The sequence below is a fragment of the Hippichthys cyanospilos genome, chromosome 18 (genome assembly GCF_059441005.1).
Source record: "Hippichthys cyanospilos isolate Australia breed blue-spotted pipefish chromosome 18, RoL_Hcya_1.0, whole genome shotgun sequence".
Lineage (NCBI taxonomy): Eukaryota > Metazoa > Chordata > Actinopteri > Syngnathiformes > Syngnathidae > Hippichthys > Hippichthys cyanospilos.
The window spans coordinates 16,292,684-16,313,339 of NC_142386.1; the positions used below are offsets into that span (position 1 = coordinate 16,292,684).

A 20,656-nucleotide genomic window follows, 5' to 3' on the forward strand; every position below is an offset into this window, starting at 1 on the left:
ACCAACAGTAGCCTGATGGACCTGGTATCACCCGGATGATTGATGTGGAAAACTGTCGAGGTAATGTCCAACCGCACAAGGATGTGCTAATCCCGAAGGAATAGCAGGAAACGGATGAGCGCCACAGCCCGTAGTTCCAGGACATTGATGTGGTCTGTGGTGTCTGCTGGCGACCAATGCCCCTGAGCAAACCTGTGCTGCCAAACGGCACCCCAGCCGGAGGCACTGGCATCCATGAATACCACTTCCCGGTGAGACGTCACCACTCCTACCCAAACGCCTGTGGCCACAAAAGCATGCCTGTGCCACGGGGCTAGTGCGCAAAGACAGTGATGAGTAGGTGCCGATGTCTCTTGGCACCCAAATGGAACACATTCAACCACATCCGTAGGAGACGAAGGTGTAGGAGCCCCAGAGGAACCACCATGGTGAGAGAAGTCAACTTGCCCAGCAGGCGTAACAATTTTTTGAAAGGAAGGCGCCTGTTTAGGTGAAAACCCCCCAGGACATGCGAAATGTCGTCCACTCGTTAAAGTGAAGGGCGGGCCAGCTTGGCCACGGAGTCCAGTGACACCTAGGTGGTCTGTGGTGAAGGAACCAGTTGACAAATCGAGACACATGACGAAGCAGCATGGTCGTATCCCTAACCACCTGAGCATGAGAATGCGCGCAGATCAGCCAGTCATCCAGGAATGGGAGACTTTCATGCCTCTTGCCTGCAGGGGAGCAAGGGCCACCTTCACGAAGCGAGTAAACACCCTTGACGAGAGTGAGAGGCCAAACAGAAGCACCCAGAATTGCCAGTGGCCGCCCCTGCAAGCAAAGCGCAGAAAACGCCTGTGATGAGGTGTGATGGGGACATGAAAGAAAGCATTTGTCAGATCGACTGACATAAACCATTTGCAGAGACTGACTGACTGCAATACGTCTGACGTCGTCAACATGAAAAATGGTAACCTCTTGAGGCAATGATTGAGCCCTCTCAAGTCCAAAATTGGGCGAAAACCACCTGTCTTCTTTGGAACAAGGAAGGGGAATAAAAACCTCTGGTGAGGCTTGGAAGGAAAACAGGCTCAATGGGCCCCTTGGCAAGAAGAGTAGTAAGCTCCTGATCGAGGGCCAAGGCCTTGGCCGGGTCGGTGATAAAGGTTTCCCCGACCTGATATTGTATGGTTGGGCCAGCGCCGGAAATGCAATCTGTACCCATGGGACAGAGTGGAAAGGACCCAGGGGTCTCAAAGCAGCCCACAGTCCAAGTCCCCAAGGGGAAAAACACCTCAGTCTCGCGACCCACGGAGCCTTCTGAGGAGGTGCAGGGAACTGTTGACCCCATACATTTGGCCACGCGACAGAACACGGCAAGAGGCACAGAGGTGGGAAACTGAGGAGGACCAGAAATGGACGAATCTCTGCACACGGGCCTCACGGACCCTGAGTGACCGTTCCACTGTTTCACTTCATCAGAATCAAAAAACGACCCAGGGACTACAGGGAAGTCCTGCGGTGTACACTTGGAGAACTCAGTTAAGGAGGACTGAGACAACCACAGAAGGCGGTGCGGATGCATCAAGTAGGACATCGCCCGCCCATAGTCCCTTAACATAAGGGCAAAGGCATGTAGATATCCCTCACAGAATGACAAACAAAATCAGTATCTCCTTTCAGCGCCACAGCCATGGCAGCGAACAACAGGTGTGAGACAGAGTTGCCAGTGCGAGCCAAGCGCGCACAAGCATTATAGGCCCTTGTAATGAGGTCATCCGCCATGCGACATTGTACGACAATAGAGCTCATCTGGTGACAACAGCAAGGAAGGGACATCCTCCTCCACAACAGGCATGCAGTCTAACCCAATGTTAGCAGCATCCTGGAACGCTGCCAATGTATGCCCCTGTGAAGGGAATCATATATTAGGTTGTTATCATTTTGTGCTTATTTCTTGTCTAGAATAGTGTGCATTGCTATTCATGTATGCAGTCCTAGTTCATCTACCCCCAGTCCTTAAATAGAGCTGTTGACGCAGGAAAGTGTGAGCCGGGACCTTGGCCCAGCTGTTGGTGGCACCCAGCTGGCTCTTTTTGTTATGTCTTGTAATGTGCAATGCTTCGTTGAATGAATAAAAATCAGGCAGGGATGCTTGAACGACGAAAATGCTGTTGGCAATGCATGAGAATGTCCACCAAGCTTTGCCGACAAAGAAAAGTCAATCTTGGCTGGTCTGTGTTACTCTTTTGGTGCTTAGCAGCTAGGCTAGTCCTAGTCTTCTTTTAGAGATTTCTCTGACAGCCCCTCAGAAGTATGGTGGTTAAAAGTATTTGTATCGGCCCAACAGGACTGGAAGAGATCTAAATCATGCCCACACCGTGGCACAGGGAAGGCAGAAGGGCAGCCACGTCGGAAAAGGGATTTTTCTGGGGAGACTGGAAACAAGAAATGTCCACCTGAAGCTCCAGCAAAGCAGAACGCAAAAGGGACACAAGTGAATCTGCATCACCAATTATGGTGAGTGACAAGCCCCTCTCAGAAGGAGGAGAGCAATAGTGGAGTCCCTAGAATTGAACCCAGACTCATGGAAGCATGAGTTTGTAGCAGAAAGAGAAATGGCATCAACATCCCTGTAAAGGTATGATGCAACAGCACCTTGAAAAGAGGAGGGTTCACCGGAAGCCACAGCATTCGGCTGGAGGTGCTCCTGCAAGAGTGCAGACATCGGGAACGCAAAAAGTCAACATGAGCCTCTAACCCAGAAGCCCACTGCTGGCCGGCACCTTAACCTCGCTTAGAGGAGGAGGCAGGCGGAGCTAGATTGGCAGAGCGGCGTTTCACGCTTTGTCTGTGAATGGGCGGCGAGGGGACTGGTAACTCAACAGGAAGGTCAACGGACAGAACCTTGTTGGACTCCAAAGAACCGGTCACATCATCCACAGCCACATTCACCTGCGGCAAAGAGATCGTATCAATGTGAGCCAGGTCATAGCAACGCAAACAGCGGCCACCCCGTGAGTCCGCCAACACAACACGACAGCCACAACTGGAGCACACAACAGAGCCCTTCATATGACCGAGAGTAGTGCAACAAAAGCTGTAAGGCAAGAGCCGGTGTGGGAAGCAACCGCGGCGAGCCGGAGACAGGCAAGAGACATGGGGCCAAGAGCGGAGGGAGGCGAGCCGCCACCGAACGGCGAGAGAAACTTGCTACAAAAACCGAGATGGGTGCGTAACGCAGCTGAGCAGCGGAAGATGGACAAGAGTAATCAGCCGAGATCGTGCGCAAAGCGCAAGTGATGTGGCATAGGCGAGAATGGGGCAAGGACAGATGACAGACGCAGCCTCGACACCAAAAGCTGGTGGGTGAGCAGGCAAGACAACCACGGAAACTTCACAGCCAAGCATAACAAAGCACAACTTTATGGCGAGGACGCACATGTCTGGATGTGAACACAATTAAAGGTAAGCGCAATCAGGTATTAATGCCGAAGTAGTAAAGAACAAAAAAACAGAGAAAATCACAAAAGTAAAAAACACTAGAAAGCCAGCGCACACAAATAAAACAACGCAACTCACCACGTGAAGCAAAGCCACAGCAAACGTTGCGCAGCAGCAAACCAAACGAGGATGAACCAACACAAGCGTCACAGCCACTGGAGGGCGGAGAGTAAACCGCAACCCCGACTGACACAGTCAACGGGCTACAGGACGAAAGAAAACAAATAAACCGCAAAAAGCGTGGTACTCATATGGCATGCAAAACGTGCAAGAAGGATCTGAGAGACAGACTACTGGGTGACGCTGCCTTATATATGTCCCCGGTGTCATGTACATGATGTTTCTGATGGTATGCATTCTCGTCTTGCGCGAAGGTCTATTCTATACTTTTAGCACCGCCTCTGGCGGTCTGGAGGGGTGAACTAAAACTATGTTCAAGACTTGAAAGCAGGTACAGACACCATTGAATTCCAACTGGCCTGAAAATATCTTTTCAAGGGTCACCTGTCATGGAAATCCATCTCAATGTCCATTTCTCACACTCATCACCAACAAAGTCTTATTTTCCTTCATTGATGCATTTCAGTGAATTCCTTGTTTACTCTGCGCTCTCAGCACCGGCCTCACCCAAGCAGATAATAAGAGTTGTGTCTACTTGGTATGTCACAATTAGGTGGAAGCCCCTCGTAGTGCCTCTACATTGTCCTCAGAGTGACATCTTATGTTGTAGGACATTGGGCACAACACCTCTGGATTGGCAGATTGGGGTGGTGGTCACGCTTTTTAAGAAGGGGGACCAGAGGGTGTGTTCCAACTATAGAGGGATCACACTTATCAGCCTTCTCTGTAAAATCTATTCAGGGGTGCTGGAGAGGAGGGTCTATCAGGTGGTCAACTCTCGGATTCAGGAGGAGCAGTGTGGTCTTGGTCCCAACCGTGGAACAGTGGACCAGCTCTACACTCTCTGCAGGATCCTTGAGGATCAAGTCTACGTTGCCACACAGTCTACATGTGATTTGTGGACTTGGAGAAGGCGTTTGACCGTGTCCCTCGAGGAGTTCTGTGGGGGGTGCTTTGAGAGTACGGGGTACCGAAGGCCCTGATATGGGCTATTCAGTTCCTATACCACCAATGTCAGAGTTTGGGCCGCATTGCCGGCAGTAATTCGAATGTTTCCAGTGGGGGTAGGACTCCGCCGAGGCTGCCCTTCATCACCGATTCTGTCCGTTAGTTTTATGGACAGAAATTCAAGGCACAGCTGAAGTGTTGAGAGGGTCCGGTTTGGGAGTCTCAGCATTGCATCACTCCTATTTGCAGATGATGCAAATGCTGCTGTTGGCTTCTTCAGACCGTGACCTCCAACTCTCGCTGGAGAGGTTCACAGCTGAGTGTGAAGTGGCTGGGATGAAGATCAGCACCTCGAAATCTGAGACCATGGTCCTCAGTCCAAAAAGGGTAGAGTGCCTTCTCTGGATCGGGGAAGAGGTCCTGCCTGAAGTGGAGGAGTTCAAGTATTTTGGGGTCTTGTTCATGAGTGAGGGTAGGATGGAACGTGAGATCGATAGGCGGATTGGTGCTGTCTGAGTCTGTTGTAAGGCAGACTCTGTACCGGTCTCTCGTGGTGAAGAGAGAGCTTAGCCGAAGAGCAAAGCTCTCTATTTACCGGTCGATCTACGTTCCTGCCCTCAACTATGGTCACGAACTGTGGGCCGTGAACCAGAACGAGAAAGTGGCCGAAATCAGTTTCCTCTGCAGGGTGTCCAGGCTCTTAGAGATAGGGTGACTCGGTCATCCGGGAGGGACTCAGTGTCGAACATGAAGTGGCCGGGGAGAGGGAAGTCTGGGCTTCCCTGCTGAGGGTTCTGCCCCCGCAACCAGACCCCGGATAAGCGGTAGGAAAATGGAGGGAATGGATGGATAAATTATCTAAAGAAATTATTTACTTTTGTACTTTTATTACCTAAATTAATGAAGTATTTTACTTACTTTAGTAATGCATTACCTAGTACTTAATTGCTTCAGGAAATCAATTACTTTAGTACAGAATTCATTTAATACCAGCCAATTATTAGATTCTCTTTTTGCTGAACACATGAAAAACACGAAAAAAAAAAAAGTATTTGGGGCTGAATGCCTAGATTAAAAAAATCGCTTTGGGATTAAACTTTTGGGTTGAAAAGAGTCCACCATTGGTCAAAAAAGGGACCAACACATCTTTTTTTAGTTATTTATGGAAAGGATAATGTTGGCTAAATTGAATGACCCATAAAAACCCAATTTTTGGGTTAATTTGAACTGAACAAGCCAATCTTTTTTGTGCAAAAGCAACTCAGTTTTGGAGGGTTCGTAAAGAACAACTCAGTCTTTGGAGCATGTTAAGTGTGTTGTTAATTCCCAACAATTTCCTTTAAATTAAAAGGCTTGATTCCGACCATTTTAAAAATGGTTGTGTCGGTACAGGTCATGAAATTAATCTATAAAAATTCTGCCATAAAATAAATAAAAAAAAAAACATCTTCAAGTTAAACCTATGAATGTTTTTATTTCATTCATTTGTTCATATTATGACAATATTCTGTACAACAAAACACAGTTTGTTTGAACATCTAATTATGAGTCAAAAGAGGCCAACTATTTGGGTCCACATAACTCAGCTTTTGTCAAATGTTTTTTTTTTTTTTTATCCCAAAGCTTTTAATATGTATGTTCATGTGTTTCCCCAAAACTCCATAACTTTTAAAGAGGGCTGAGCTATCAAAGTAAGTGCCAGCATTTTAATAAATGCTAATGTTCACTGCTTAATACAGTAAAGTTACCACCCCATGCAATGCTCCATGTTGCCTGTATCCCCCGCGTCTGTGACGCAAAACGGACACATATTTTTTTTACTAGTCTAATCTATTCAAATATTAATCATTGTCAACAAAACCTGGCGACTTAGAAACATTAACAAATTTGTTGTTTTGGTGTTGTTTTTATTTTGCAGAAAAAATTAACATTAATCAAGAAAAAAAGAACACATTTGTTTACAAAAATACTTGTACTGGTGAGCCGAATTGAGGTAATGATCAAGTAGATGACAATTTGATTGTTGTCACGACCTGCTTTCAGGAAAAACTTCAAAACAAAATTTCCCCAATGCTGTATGTTTCATATGTTACTTGATTTCTCATGTTTTATTTTGAAGCGTTCTTTGACTTCCTTTATAACCACAGGCACATTACCAGACAGAGGTCACCATGGCACATGATACATTACAGTACTGATCTGCAGTGCTTGGGTAAAAACTTCTCCAATAAAAACAAATTCCCTTCAGAGCGTACATGACATATACTACTTAGTATTCATTGGTACTGTATTCGTTTCACATGAACAATGCCCACATGGCTAATTAATATGGTAATTCATTCATGTACAGTATATAACGTGAGAGCAAGAGGGGACCGGCAGGAGACAATTGCACCAAGCCGATTGGCACCAAGGATTTTAGCTAACACCCTAAATTAACTGCGAACGTCTAACTGTGTTATGTAAATTGAACAGAAGACAAGTTGCACCATCACGTTATCTTGTTAGTGGAGCATTAGACATGCAAATGTGGTCATTTTTGGGGGTGGACGACCTTGCACGGACCCATCTTTTGAAAACTTCATTCAAGATAAAAAAGGCTGACGTTGCCACACAATTTTATCTTCCTGAGAGAGCAACAAACACATTTTTCCTCTGATGGTAAGATTTGATAAAAATGGGCCAAAAAAAAAAAATAATCATAAATATATATACAGGATATGCGTCATCAGGGTGCAATCAGTTTTTGTGAGTGAATACATCCAGTCGACCAGGGTTGTGCGATGTAATGGCAGTTGGTGACAAACGAACCCCAAACATCAGAATTTGCAGCAAACATATCAGTTTTTGGTTTTTAACTGCGGGTGGACATGTCATCAAATCGTAGATGTTGCATGATATCTTTGAAGCGGGTTCGAGGCATTATTCAAAATCTGTGGGTTTCCCAGGTTTGCTGACCAACAGTTATTGAGTGATGGTACCCTGGTGACTCGGCGCAAGAGTCCTCCTCCCGAAACAAAATGGAGGCTGCAAGAAGCCCCAAAACTCTTTACATGGTACTGTGTCAGAGAAATCTCAGAAAAGAAGACTAGGACAAGCCTAGCTGCTTAAACAGCAAAAAGAGTAACTCAGACCAGCCAAGATTGACTTTTCTATGCCGGGCATAGGGAAAAAAGCTTGGGCAAATGTAACTCGTGGGTCTTCCAACGCTAGTTTTCACTGCCCAGCCGTCCCCCCCTGGCTTTTATTGAGTAGAAGCATAGCAGATTACAAGACACAGCAAAAGAGCCAGCCGGGCGCCACCGGCAGCTAGGCCAAGGTCCCGGCTCACACTTTCGTGCATCAACAGTTCTATCAAAGGACAGGGTCAAGATGAACTACGATTGCATAAATGGGTAACAATGAACTAAGCACATAATGATAATAACCTAATATATGATTCCCTTTACATAATGGACAAAGAAAAAAGTAAAAAAAAAAAAAAAAATGAAAAACGCTCCACCTTTCCCTTTTGCATTTTTCACCTTATTGGAAGAGAAATATGAAAAAGGGAATAATATGAAACGGAATCTTACCTGAAGACAGTGGAAAGTTTGTCTTCTCCATCTGAGTTACTGTGATTTACTTCACTCAAGATCATTTCCAATGCCTGTTGAGCCTTGAGTCTTCTCTGCATTTTGGTTCTTTAGGGATTTGCTCACCACAGAATTTTTGAGAATTCCCAATAGTAATGCAATATGCATCCAACAGGCCATTTCAATAGGTAGGTCAATTTGTATGTGTTTACACCTGGTTGCAAATGGAAACAAGTCGTCTGTTTGCTACACGAACAACCCCCAACAATCTTGTTTTTTTTTGTCTTTTACTGTACCACAGTTGTCTCAAGCAAGGGAAATCTGCATTTGTACAAAATTATGGAATGATAATGTAAATCATTATAGAATCATACAAAGGCAACCTTATCTAGATGCAAACATGACCTAAAACAAAAGTCACGAGGATATTATTTTTATTGAATCTGCATCTATGCTATTTATGGAGGTTTATGTTGACACATTGTGATTGAAACCATATTTGCCTGGGAGTGTGTATATGAAAAAGACTCATTGGCTTCTGCACAATTTTTGACTATTTATTGTTTTGTATTTTTCTACTCATGCTGTATTTTACTTCTTGTCTGTTTCTTTGTATTTGTAACGTTTTGTGTACAGTGAAACTAAACAATTTTTATCATGAATGAAGTTTTCAAAAATTGGTCTGTGCAATCTCTTCAACGGCCACTCAAAAACACATCTCAGAAACCCCACACAGGATGTTCAGTAACGAAAACATATGCATGTAAGATGCTCCCTCTGCAAGATAAAGTTGGTGTGCAATTTCTCTTCTGTTCAATTTACATAACAAAGTTAGCCATTCACAGGTGTTTCATGATGCGAGCGATAATCCTTGCTGCCATTTTGCACTCCGGTGGTCTTTATAGGTAGAAGTGCCAAATGGCACCTCTCTGGTCCTTTTAGTGTTCAAGAATCAATTATCTGTACTTTGATTTAGTTCAAATGAAAATATGGACATATGATCTATTTAAAACAGTTTGACATGTTACACATTTACTCCTATATTATTGAATTCAGCGGCTTGGTGGCACATTGCGTAGCACGTCCACCTCACAGTTCAGGGACCTGAGTTCAAAACCACCTCGCGCCGGCCTTCCTATGTGGGGTTTGCATGTTCTCCCCAAGCCCGCATGAATTCTCTCCTGGCACTCGGGCTTCCTACCACAGTCCTAAAAAACATGTATGTCAGGTAAAACGAACATACAGTGGGCCCCCGGTTTACGAACCCCCTGTCTTATGTATTTCTCATCTCATGACGTGGACAGCGGCGTTTTTTTGTCCCCCCCTTACGCAAAAACCTTTCGTCTTACAAACCATCCACAGTGTCAGTGTGTCCGCACTATTTTTTTTGCTTTGCTGCATCAACAAAAACAACTTTTCTCGCATGTCATGGAAATGCCGATATGCTATTAGTCAATTAAGGCAGTCATGGAGATGCCGATATGCTATTGGCCGGCATCACGTCAATCACAGAAATGCCGATGTGCTATTGGCCGAACTTCATCTTGCTTGATGGCACGAATTGGTCAGTGTGTTGTGAAGACTTTGCAAACTTTTATCTGTTAGACATGCCTTCTAAAATTGCAAGTGGCAGTAAAGTAAGAGGATGATGACAATATAAACGAAGCAGGAGATAATAAAAAAATACGAAGGAGGCGCACGCATAGTTAACCTTGCTAGTGAGTATCGCCGTAACCGCTCAACAATCGGTACAATTCTCAAGAACAAGGAAGCCACAAAAGCAGTGGTTCTTAACCTTGTTGGAGGCACCGAACCCCAAAGTTTCATATGCTCATTCACTGAACCCTTCTTTAGTAAAAAATAAAATACGGTTTGAGTGAGTCCGTACGATCGCCGGCCGCAAGAGCTTATTTGCCTGGATCGGCGCTTGGGAGATAACGGGCTAATTCCGGTGTGCGGCCCCGACTGAAAAGGAGGTCTCACTCTGCTGCTTATCCAGTGCTCTCAAAGCGGACCGTTAGGGAGTCTCACTCAGATACATATACAACCCTCTCTAAGCGGTCTGATAGAGAGGTCTCACTCTGCTGCAAAAACCAGTGACCTCAAAGCGGACCGGGATCTCAGAGCAGGATGCTTTCAATGACTGTGCCCACTAACTGCAGACTAGACTGAGGGGTGTACCTCTGCAGTGGAGGCTCCACCAAACACCTGAGACCAACTCACCGAACCTCTAGGGTTCGATCGAACCCAGGTTAAGAACCACTGCATTAAAGCAGGCAAGTGTTCTAAGGGCATGACTTTCCTTGCCAGGGGACGGACCGGTCAACAAAAATATGGAGAGGCTTCTTCTATTATGGATTAAAGAGAATGAAATCGCCGATGATATGTTCTCGTTTAAAAAAAGTTCTAAGTTCTTGTTTAAAAAAGTTCTCGTTTAAACAAAAAAGTCATTGCTTAAAAAAAAAAGTTCTCGTTTGAAAAAAGTTCTCGTTTAAGAAAAAAAAAATCTGCTGGTTCGTCTTTGCTCCTTCCAGCCTCCACCCACCACCAGCTCAAGTCACATCACCCCAAAGATAAATGTCATTTTTCCTTTGTATATTTATGTTATTTAATGTAACTGTACAGTAGATTATGTTACAAATTTTTAATACAGTATGTGTATAAAGTCGTGATGTCGTGATGTTTTTACCTAAGGTTTTTGCACGCGTTGCACATATTCACTAATTAACATAGGTTTGGATTGCCCGTCATACGGCGAATTGGAGTTACTAGCCTAGCCGCTGAACGGATTAAGGTCGTAACACGGGGGCCCACTGTAATAAATTTTCTTTAGATGTGATTGGGTGCATGTATGGTTGTTCATCTCTGTGTGCTCTTCAATTGGCTGGCAACCAGTTCCAGGTGTCCCCCCGCCTACTGCCAGCTGGGATAGGCACCAGCGAGCCTGCAACCTTCGTGAGGATACTGTAAGTGGCTTGAGAAAATGGATGGACGGATATTGAATTAGGTTGGATTTTGAACACGCTAAATGAAACCTTACTTGCTATTGGCATTTAAATGTTCAAACCTTTTTGCCGTAAGAGTATTGCGCTCTTACCCGAAAAACACTCAAGGAAGTCCTGTTCTAGTTTGAGGGCCCGATCCATTCCTTTCCTGGCCTGCTCCTCTGTCAGACGAGTGTTAATCTCTCTGTTCATACAAGTCAAAAGATCTGTTACAGTACTTTATTGAATATGTTTAAACACAGTGTAAGTGTACATACAAAACATTCTCCAGTGACTTAGGCCGGACGAAGATGGCAATAGGATGGAGTTGAGCAGCATGTAATCGTCGTACAGCGTTGGCCGACACATCCAGAATACAGTGCTTCCCTTGCTGCATGCACAAATGAGAGTTAGGTGTTTATTTTTTTTTCACTTTGGTTTGGGAAAAAAACAAACAAAAAACTAATTTGGAACCACATTTCCAAATAATTTTCTCTTAATTTGAAGACAAAAATGTACATACAGTATGTACATGCAGTTGAAAGAGCTTGCTTACCACAGGAGAAGCTTAAGTTTAGCCACCAACATCAATGCAAAGCACCCGGCTGAGACTGCAGCTAACGATATTAACAAAGACACTCAGATAGCAAGCTTGATTGCAAAACTTTTTGCCAAACTCAGGAACACTCCATGTGAGAAACAGGTCTGCGACAGACAGGATGGACTAGTGGTACTTGAAGGAACTCCAAGGGGTACTCGAGATTTTAAATAAAACGAACATAAAAAAAAAAATAATAATAATAATAATTAAATGTTTCAGGAAAATGTAATTAAAAAAAAAACAAAATTTATGTTGGTGGGTTATTCAATTTTATTAGTTTAAAAACCCATACTATATGGGGATTCTCCTACATAGTAGAATGGTTTGACCCAACTTCTCATGTGCCATCTCCCCTTACCTGTCAATCACTTGAAGATACTAATGGAAATATGACTTTTTATAAATGCAATGTGTCAGTAAAATGCGTTCATGAAACTTTAGTATTCTAAGGACGATTGACACGACAGGAGGTCAGTGTTAGAAACAGATATTCAGCTTCCAACTGTGAGCACCCCCCGGAGGCGAGACCAGTCGTCCCCTAAAAAAGAAACAAAAGGCTTCGTCCAACAGACAATTTGCATCCGACTGTGAATTGGAGACCAACTACTGGTCACATAACATGCTTGTCAAACAAAGTTGATGGCTCTCTGAGTTCCTCCCTCCTCAACAAGAACAACTTTCGAAGACACCATCCCCACACACGCACGCACACACACACAAACACCTGCATTTTCCAGCGAGACAACATCCCCCATAGGTGTATAAGAAGTGAATGAGGAAGGGGAAACTTTGCCATTTCTGCTCCGACCTGTGGCAGGACTGGACTCAGGCCTCACGTACGTTTTCCCTCTGTCTGGATTAAATCAATTGTTTCACTTTGTTGTGTCATGAGTGATCTTCAACAAAAATTAACACGCTAGGAACTAGTTTGACATGAGAAGTTTTTCTAGGTTCCTTCAATGCAAACGATTGAGTCATGGTTGAAGTGTAAATCCACTGAAAAAATTAAAGCACAAGTGCAAAAGACGGCCAAACCAGAGTGGTCCAAATTCCGGTTGAATTTTGAATATTATGTTTTTTTTTTTTTTTTTTTTATTTAAACCTACTGTAACCCACAAAGCACTGTATTATTTCTGTGGGGAGAAACTTGCTAACAGTTGTATGAAGCTAGCGCATCTGCAGCGCTATCTTGAGACGAAACATGGATGTCACGTTGGTAAGGCACCTCAGCTTTTTTAAGAGGAAACTTTCTGAATTGAGATAATCTCAAGATATGATGCGGAAGGCCTCCACAATATCAGCCAATTATTTCTTTTTGAGAACAAGTCTGACATTTTATGTTGATTTTTTTTGTGGACAAATATTTATTAATAATGAAGTTAATGATTTATTTTTGTCAATCCCAAAAGAAGACACTTTATGTTGAACATTTTTCTGTGGACATATATTAATTTATAATTATTTTGTTTTGAGAACAGGTCTGAGACTTTATGATTATTTTTTGTAGGTGAATGTGTATTAATAGTTATTTCTTTTTGATAACAATATCTTCTATGATCCAAAAGAGGATGCTTTTCCATTATATTGATGTATATTGAGCAAGACAAATGAAGTTTGAAAAGTTCTAAAGTGATAAATTAGTTATTTTAAAAGTTCTAAATGAGACATAGATGGCATGTTCACCCAAAAATCCTTTGCGCTGTTTAAGGGGTACTTGGTGGAAAAAAACATTTCACAGGGGGTACATCACTGAAAAAAAGTTAAGAACCACTGTTCTAGACAGTGGCTTTTGACAGTTTAAAATTTAGTGGACTATCCTTAAAAAGATTTTGTCAAGAGTATATTTTCATATCACCATCATCATGATCATAGCTCCTTGCGCACCTGTTCAGCCACCTCGCGTACACTCTGGACGCTAGTGCCATACAGATGACTGTTGTACTGGCCCGCTTCGATGAAGCGATGGCTTTGAATGTCTTTCTCCATCTGTTCTCTTGATGAGACAAAGTGGTAGTCCCGCCCATCCACCTCATACTCCCGTTTGGGACGTGTGGTGTCTGTTAGCAAAATCATGAAATGGGATTTAGGGATACAGGTATGCTGTATCCTGGCAAATTTTGCAAACACTTGTGTAGTTATTGCCAGAAAATGGCCACGAACGGCTCTGCATCAGTGACTGACAGTGCAATTACTTACGTGGGACGCACGAGCCGAACTTATCAGGGAACTCAGACAATAGGTCATCATTTATCCTGTCCTTCACAGGACCCAGTATGATGATCGGCCTTGCATAATGAACTAATGAAAGGAGAGGAGAGCATGAATATTCAGCATTCATATAAAATGACTATAAAAAAACACTTTTATTACCTTAAATAATGGACTTTACATATGACTTTACGACCTTACCTTCCACTTGGGTGACAGTCTCGTAACTGTGCGAGGTTTTATCTCTCCCTGGTGACAGATTGGGGAAGCAATGAGCCAAATTTCTTTTTGCAATCATCACATACCATTCAGGTTTATGTTGCCATATGTGAGTGTAACTGAAGTAATTTTTTTCTCCTTTGAGGGGATATGTATTTTCATATAGAATAGTTAACCTTTTATTAATTCCCTTTGAAGGGATATAATTTAATATAGAATAGATCCCCTTTTATTAATGTTCTCAAATTATTTGTGTTAAGACCATTTGTGTCAGTGGGCTCTGGTCAGCCATAGCTGAGACTTCAGACAAAAGACATTTCTGTGGGGGATGGACGGACCCCCGTCTCCCCTTCCTTAACTAAACATATGGATAGCTGGAACATTCTGAGTGGCGGAGGTTGGACTCTTGCCAAAAAAGGCAAACAGAGGAAAAGAAACAATCCTGCTGATGCTGGGAGAGCAAAAGCACACACCCTGTATTTACCTTTCAAAATATGAGCAGAAGAGAGGATAGTGTGTCATTCTGCCCAGCTAGCTATCCGAAACACCCAGAGCTTTGTTTAGACAAATGACTTGTTATAGGCTGTATTAGAAAATTTAGGAAGGAATACTTTTGGTGGTGCTAGTGTAGTAAACGTGTGTGTGTGTGGTTCTTCCAGAGCCCAGCAACGAACACACCCAGGCTATTCGACTGGTTCTTACTCCACATTGGTTGGAAGTGTTGGAAGTGCAGCTGTGTATATATATATATATATATATATATATATATATATATATATCATCTTGTTTGGAGCCCTGCGATTTATATTTCTTTGCTGCTTCATCTGCTGATGTTTCCCACCGGTCAAGCAAATGTGAGTTCAAGGAGTCAGTTTATGGAACAACAATGAAATAGAACTGAAAAGATGGGAATCAAGGGCTGTGCTCAAAAAGAGTTTTAAAATATACTATTAAAAATATTTTTTTCAAAAAGTCTAAATTGAATAAGATCTTGTATAAAAGTTTGTGATGTGTAAATTTTATATACGGTACGCAGTATATATGATTGTATTTATACATTTATGATTGTGTATATTTATTTGCGGTATGTGCAGTGTTCACTAAAATAATCTATCAATTAAACAACTTGAGACAGAATGCTATTGAAAGATTGATTTTCGAGTGTGAACTGATATTTAACTGTGCAGTATTCTTTTGGTCATACCGATCCATCAATTTTCTATAAATATAATGTTGGGACTAAATATGTAAGCATGTTCAATCTGTAAAAGAGAGGATGTTTCAGTTGGTAAACAATTAAAAAAATATATCACATAAATATAAATATATGAATTTAAAAGTTTCATATTACGGCGGCTTATAGTCCAGCGCGATATATATTCCGGAATAAATACTGTATGTGTGCACACACACAAATACATTTTATATATATATATATATATATATATATATATATATATATATATATATATATATATATATATATATATATTTTAGTGGTGTAAAGATAAACCGATTCGAATCGGTTATCAATCTTTCAGTGTTCAGTGTTTCAGTGTTCAGTGTTGACGTTTAACCCGTGACGTAGGCTGCTTAGAGCGTGCAGTAATATGGCGGGTAATGCGGAACAAACATTCAGCGCTCCTCATCTGAAATTTAAAGTAAGGATATCGTTTTGGGTTTTTAAAAGAAATTGGAAAGCTCAACAAAAGCCAGGCAATTTACAAACTCTGCAGAGCCAACATCAAATACAAAAGGGAGCACAGCAAATCTGAGCACCCACTGAGACGACACGGAGGGCAGAAGCTGGTGAGCAGGATGCTAGCGCGGCTAGCACAGCTAACCCAAACAGCACAAACAACAGCGCGTCGGACAAGCTAAAAAACATCCAAGAGTTTTTCCAGCCGCAATTATGTCCCAACTCAACAAGATCCAAGGCGATAACGGCTTTATCGCTCGATTCATTGCAAAAGATTTACGGCCTAACCGTTGTTGAAAGTGACGCCTTTCGGGAGATGATTAATAACAGTGGTCCCCAACCCCCGGTCCGCGGACCGGTACCGGGCCGTGTGGGCTGCACACGAAATAATGTTTTGGAGATGATTTGGTTTAATGGTGCGCGTGCACTGAACGCGAATGAGGCGAACAAGCGGAGCGTTTTGTATTGTAGTCAATGGAGTTCGCGTGACTGGGCGCGAAGGCACGTCGGGCGACGCGATGGACGCGAATGGAGTGATGCAAATGGCCACGCGCAGTCACGAGAAGCGCCTTTCGAGTGAAGTTATTTTTTATTTACTTTTTCCGCGTTTCGAGTCGCCACAACCAATCAACTTCGGTAACATTCAACGGCTCATCCAACACGGCCAGCTGAGCTTTCAATACGAAACAGAGCCAAGCAAGAACCCTCACCTGGCTTGTCGAAAGGCGGAAGCGAGAACTTGGGACAATTGGTATGTGCAGCGTTTGCTTCACTTAACAACTGTTGAACCGTAGTTACTGTGCTAAGTTAACGATAGCGCAGCATTGTCAGCACAATATTTAGCACGGTCTCGGCCACTCGATTGCGACATCGAAACTTTTATTTTTTGGCAGCCGAGTATTGCCGCAAAGAATAAAGGTGCTGTCCGTGAAAATATTGGCTCTGTCACATCCCAGAAAAGTGAAAGTTCTCAGCAATGTTATTTTTTACGGATCTACCGTGAAGAGCACAGCAAGCTCGCCCCCCTTCCCTCTCCTCTCGCGATTCAAAAGAAAGTGGACAAAAAGTCCATACCATACCCCGTCCATACGTTTGTGATATGGTTTTTAAAGCAGCTACCCCCCCCCCCCCCCCCCCCCCCCCGGTCGGCAGTCTAAATTTAAGGCGTTGACCGGGCCACTGATTAATAACACTACAAGATACCGTCCCAACAGCATTTTTTCTGAGAATTGTGTCCCTGAAACGTACAAGAAGTTAAAGGATGAAGTTAAACAAGAACTTTCCCAAGCAGAGAAATATATATATATATATATATATATATATATATATATATATATATATATATATATATATATATATATATATATATATATGTGTGTACAGTGGGCCCCCGTGTTACGAACTTAATCCGTTCAGCGGCTACACTCGTAACTTGAACTGCTCGTATGACGGGCAATCCAAACCTATGTTAATTAGTGAATGCGTGCAACGCGCAAAAACCCAGCTCAAGTCACGTCGTTCCAAAGGTAAATGTCATTTTTCCTTTGTATATGTTGTTTAGTTTAACTGTACAGTAGATCATGTCACTCAAATTTAATATGTGTATAAAGTCGTGATGTTTTTACCTAAGGTTTTTGCACGCGTTGCATGCATTCATGAATTAACATGGGTTTGGATTGCCCGAGTTACGAGCGTAGCCGCTGAACGGATTAAGTTCGTAACCCGGGGGACCACTGTATATATACATACATACATATATATATATATATATATATATATATATATATATATATATCAGTATATGTGTGTGTGTATACATATATACATACACATACATATATATACATATATATATATATATATATATATATATATATATATATACACAGTATATAAAGTGGTATGGAAAAGCCCCCCCCCCCCCCCCCCCCCAACACACACACACACACACACACACACACACACACACTGTGTGTCTCAATAATCACAATCTCGTGATGTGGATGCATGGAATAGTAAAATTGCTAATTACCTTGCGTTCCCAAAATACCATGATCCTAAAGGACAAAAAAAAAAGATTTACATTCCACAAATCATCTGTACAAATGAATCAGCCTTAATTGATCAGGTTTCTGTACCGTACCCTCTCTTTGGTGTTGACACGTGACCACTCTTTTCTTTCCACTCTACAGAAGGGGCAAGGAAGCAAAAACAAAAAAAAGATAGCTTGAGTAAGGGCTTAATGGCAAATCGTCTTGGCGACCAATTATGAAGAAACAAATGTACTGTTTTCTTTTCTTTCATTCCTGACCTGTGTTTGCTGGGAATGAAGCCAACCTCCTCAGCTTCGTTCTGGGGGCTGACTTTTCGCGCCTGCCACCATTCATCATCCCCGCAGTCCAACACATGGAGAACGTCCCCAAACCTGAAGCCGAGTGCCTGGCTGAGGAAGCCACAGTCGGCCGTCTTGTCATAGTCAAATAGAGCTCTGTAAAATGAAACAGTGGAAATGATTCCCTATTGCTGCGTTTATCTTTGGGGATTGGTGAGTGTGACTATGACATGGCTTTAACTTAGTTCCAACCAATGGAATTATTGACTACATTGGTTCGATTGGTTAGAGCATTTTTAAATGATTTGACGTTTTCAACAGGTCAAGAGTTTTCAGTGGTTCTAAGGGACTTAAATAAAATAACCTGCAAATTGTTTTTACATTGAATTGCTAATTACCAGGTGTGTGCCAAATAAAATAGAAGAAATGGGATTCTCATTTACTACAATTCAGTACAGATTTCGAAATATCCCAAAGTCGGAATTTATGAAATTTACGAATATTACGAAATCAAAAGCAGGTCTTCTAATACGCGAATGCAAATATCTAAGACACAAACAGCTTCATTTGGAGCAATAATGTGCCTGTCATTTTTCCGCCTAACAGGGCATTTCCACCATATCTGCCATGCTCCGCTATGCAACAATGGACGCGCACCCACGCACACTGCTTGCGTTCCCGATCTGCCCCCATGTGCCACGCGGCATCACCCATTCCTAACATTCCTTGGGAAGTGAAACTACGCATGCGCGGGGATCATCAACTTGGTTGTTTGTGGAAAATTTAGTTGGATAACACTTCATTGCATAAGCCTAAAACGGGCTTCACTGGTCTCTGAAGGAGGCTCTACACAGGTGTCATTCACTGTGAAGCCGTAAATGCTGTGCTAAAACAGCGCGTGGTCAAATCCCTCCCTCCTCTCTTGCACGCACGTCAATCAAATGCACTATTAATGCAACACATTAATTCAAATCAGAAAACAAATGTGAATAAATGAAAACAAAATACAAACTAAATATGTTACACATGCTTCATTTACAATGGGTGAGTATGTACGTACAACATTCATTTTAACTTTGAAGTGAGTTAATTGAATTGCAACTCAATCAGTAATACATATTTGTATACACGTTAGTGCCACTTAACAGGAGGAAAACGTTAGCTCCTTTTGTCTCGATGGCAATTGCACCGACAAGCAGAAGCTTGCATTAACTTTTGGCTTCATTCAATCAATCAGCAAAGGAGAACACAATTTTGCTTTTGTATTTGGATGTAGACGATGTTGTTTTTCCTGTTTGGTGCTTGTGGGACTGCGGAATTGAAGCGGCGGTGTTGTACTGTAGTTTAATTTTAGAGTTTTTAGCCAATTAAATTGAGCCGTGTCGCTAAGCTGTGTGAAATCCGCCTTCACCAGAAGCCAAGACATTCGCATCAACACGGTGCGGGCTTCTGCGTAAGCGCAGATGGATATGTTAGCGGCCCTAATGTTTAATGGACAGCTGTAATAGCCAATAGAGCCATAAGTTTGCCATCTAGAGGCCTCACGTTGAACGTGACGTGACTGGATGCTCACTGCACAAAGGCGGCGCTATGTTTAACTTTGAAAGTAGTTCAATGAAGTTATTGAAAAAAACAACAACAAAAAAAACGATTTGCTCAACCATAAGTTAACTGCAACCATGATGCATAGCGTACATCGAAGCCAGCCCCGCGGGCTCCTTTTGTTGTACTTAAGTTTTTGATCGTCCTCATGCTGACCCTGTTCCCTTGTGCCTTGTGACTCTAGCGTTTAGACCCTTCTGGTCTCTCTTTTTGTTGAACTTTGGATCACTTGTTTGTACTTTCTATTTTGGACTCACCCATGCTTGCCGTGCGATTTTATTTCATAAACTTTTGACTCCCCCTCTGTGACCCATCACCTTAACGTGGTGGAGGGGTTTGCATCTTCCAGTGATCCTTGGAGCTAAGTTGTAGGGGGCTTTATGCCCCTGGTAGGGTCACCCATGACAAACAGGTCCGAGGTGAGGTTCCAGACTAAAACACGGCTCATAGACCCTTATGATGAGTAAAATATATGGATTCAAGTTTCCCTCGCCCGGACGCGGGTCACCGGGGCCCGCTTATGGAGCCAGGCCTGGAGGTGGGGCTTGTTGGCGAGTGCCTGGTGGCCGGGCCTGCACCCATGGAGCCTGGCCGGGTTCAGCCCGAAGGGATGACGTGGGTACCCCCTCCCATGGGCTCACTACCTGTGGGAGGGGCCATAGGGGTTGGGTGCGTAGTGAGCTGGGCGGTGGCCAAAGGCGGGGGGGGGGACCTTAGTGCACTGATTCCAGGCTACAGAAGCTAGCTCTTGGGACATAGAATGTCACCTCTCTGACGGGGAAGGAGCGTGAGCTGGTGTGCGAGGCCGAGAGGTTCCGACTAGATATAGTCAGACTTGCCTCCACACACAGTTTGGGCTCTGGTACCGGTCCTCTCGGGAGG

General features: G+C 43.1%; 1 protein-coding gene across 4 annotated transcripts in view; it reads right to left on the reverse strand.

The window, feature by feature from the left end:
• The window catches only part of dlg4a (discs, large homolog 4a (Drosophila)), a 174,325-nt gene that overhangs the window by 4,106 nt on the left and 149,563 nt on the right, over positions 1–20,656 (reverse strand). For all 4 annotated transcript variants that reach the window (XM_088440748.1, XM_088440745.1, XM_088440747.1 and 1 more), the window contains 8 exons: positions 18,152–18,328; positions 17,984–18,026; positions 17,873–17,897; positions 14,124–14,171; positions 13,911–14,012; positions 13,599–13,771; positions 11,392–11,504; positions 11,227–11,318 (listed from right to left, as the gene is read on the reverse strand). In XM_088440748.1, coding sequence (XP_088296874.1) covers positions 11,227–11,318; positions 11,392–11,504; positions 13,599–13,771; positions 13,911–14,012; positions 14,124–14,171; positions 17,873–17,897; positions 17,984–18,026; positions 18,152–18,328 — 773 coding nt within the window. The remainder of the gene's footprint in view (positions 1–11,226; positions 11,319–11,391; positions 11,505–13,598; positions 13,772–13,910; positions 14,013–14,123; positions 14,172–17,872; positions 17,898–17,983; positions 18,027–18,151; positions 18,329–20,656) is intronic.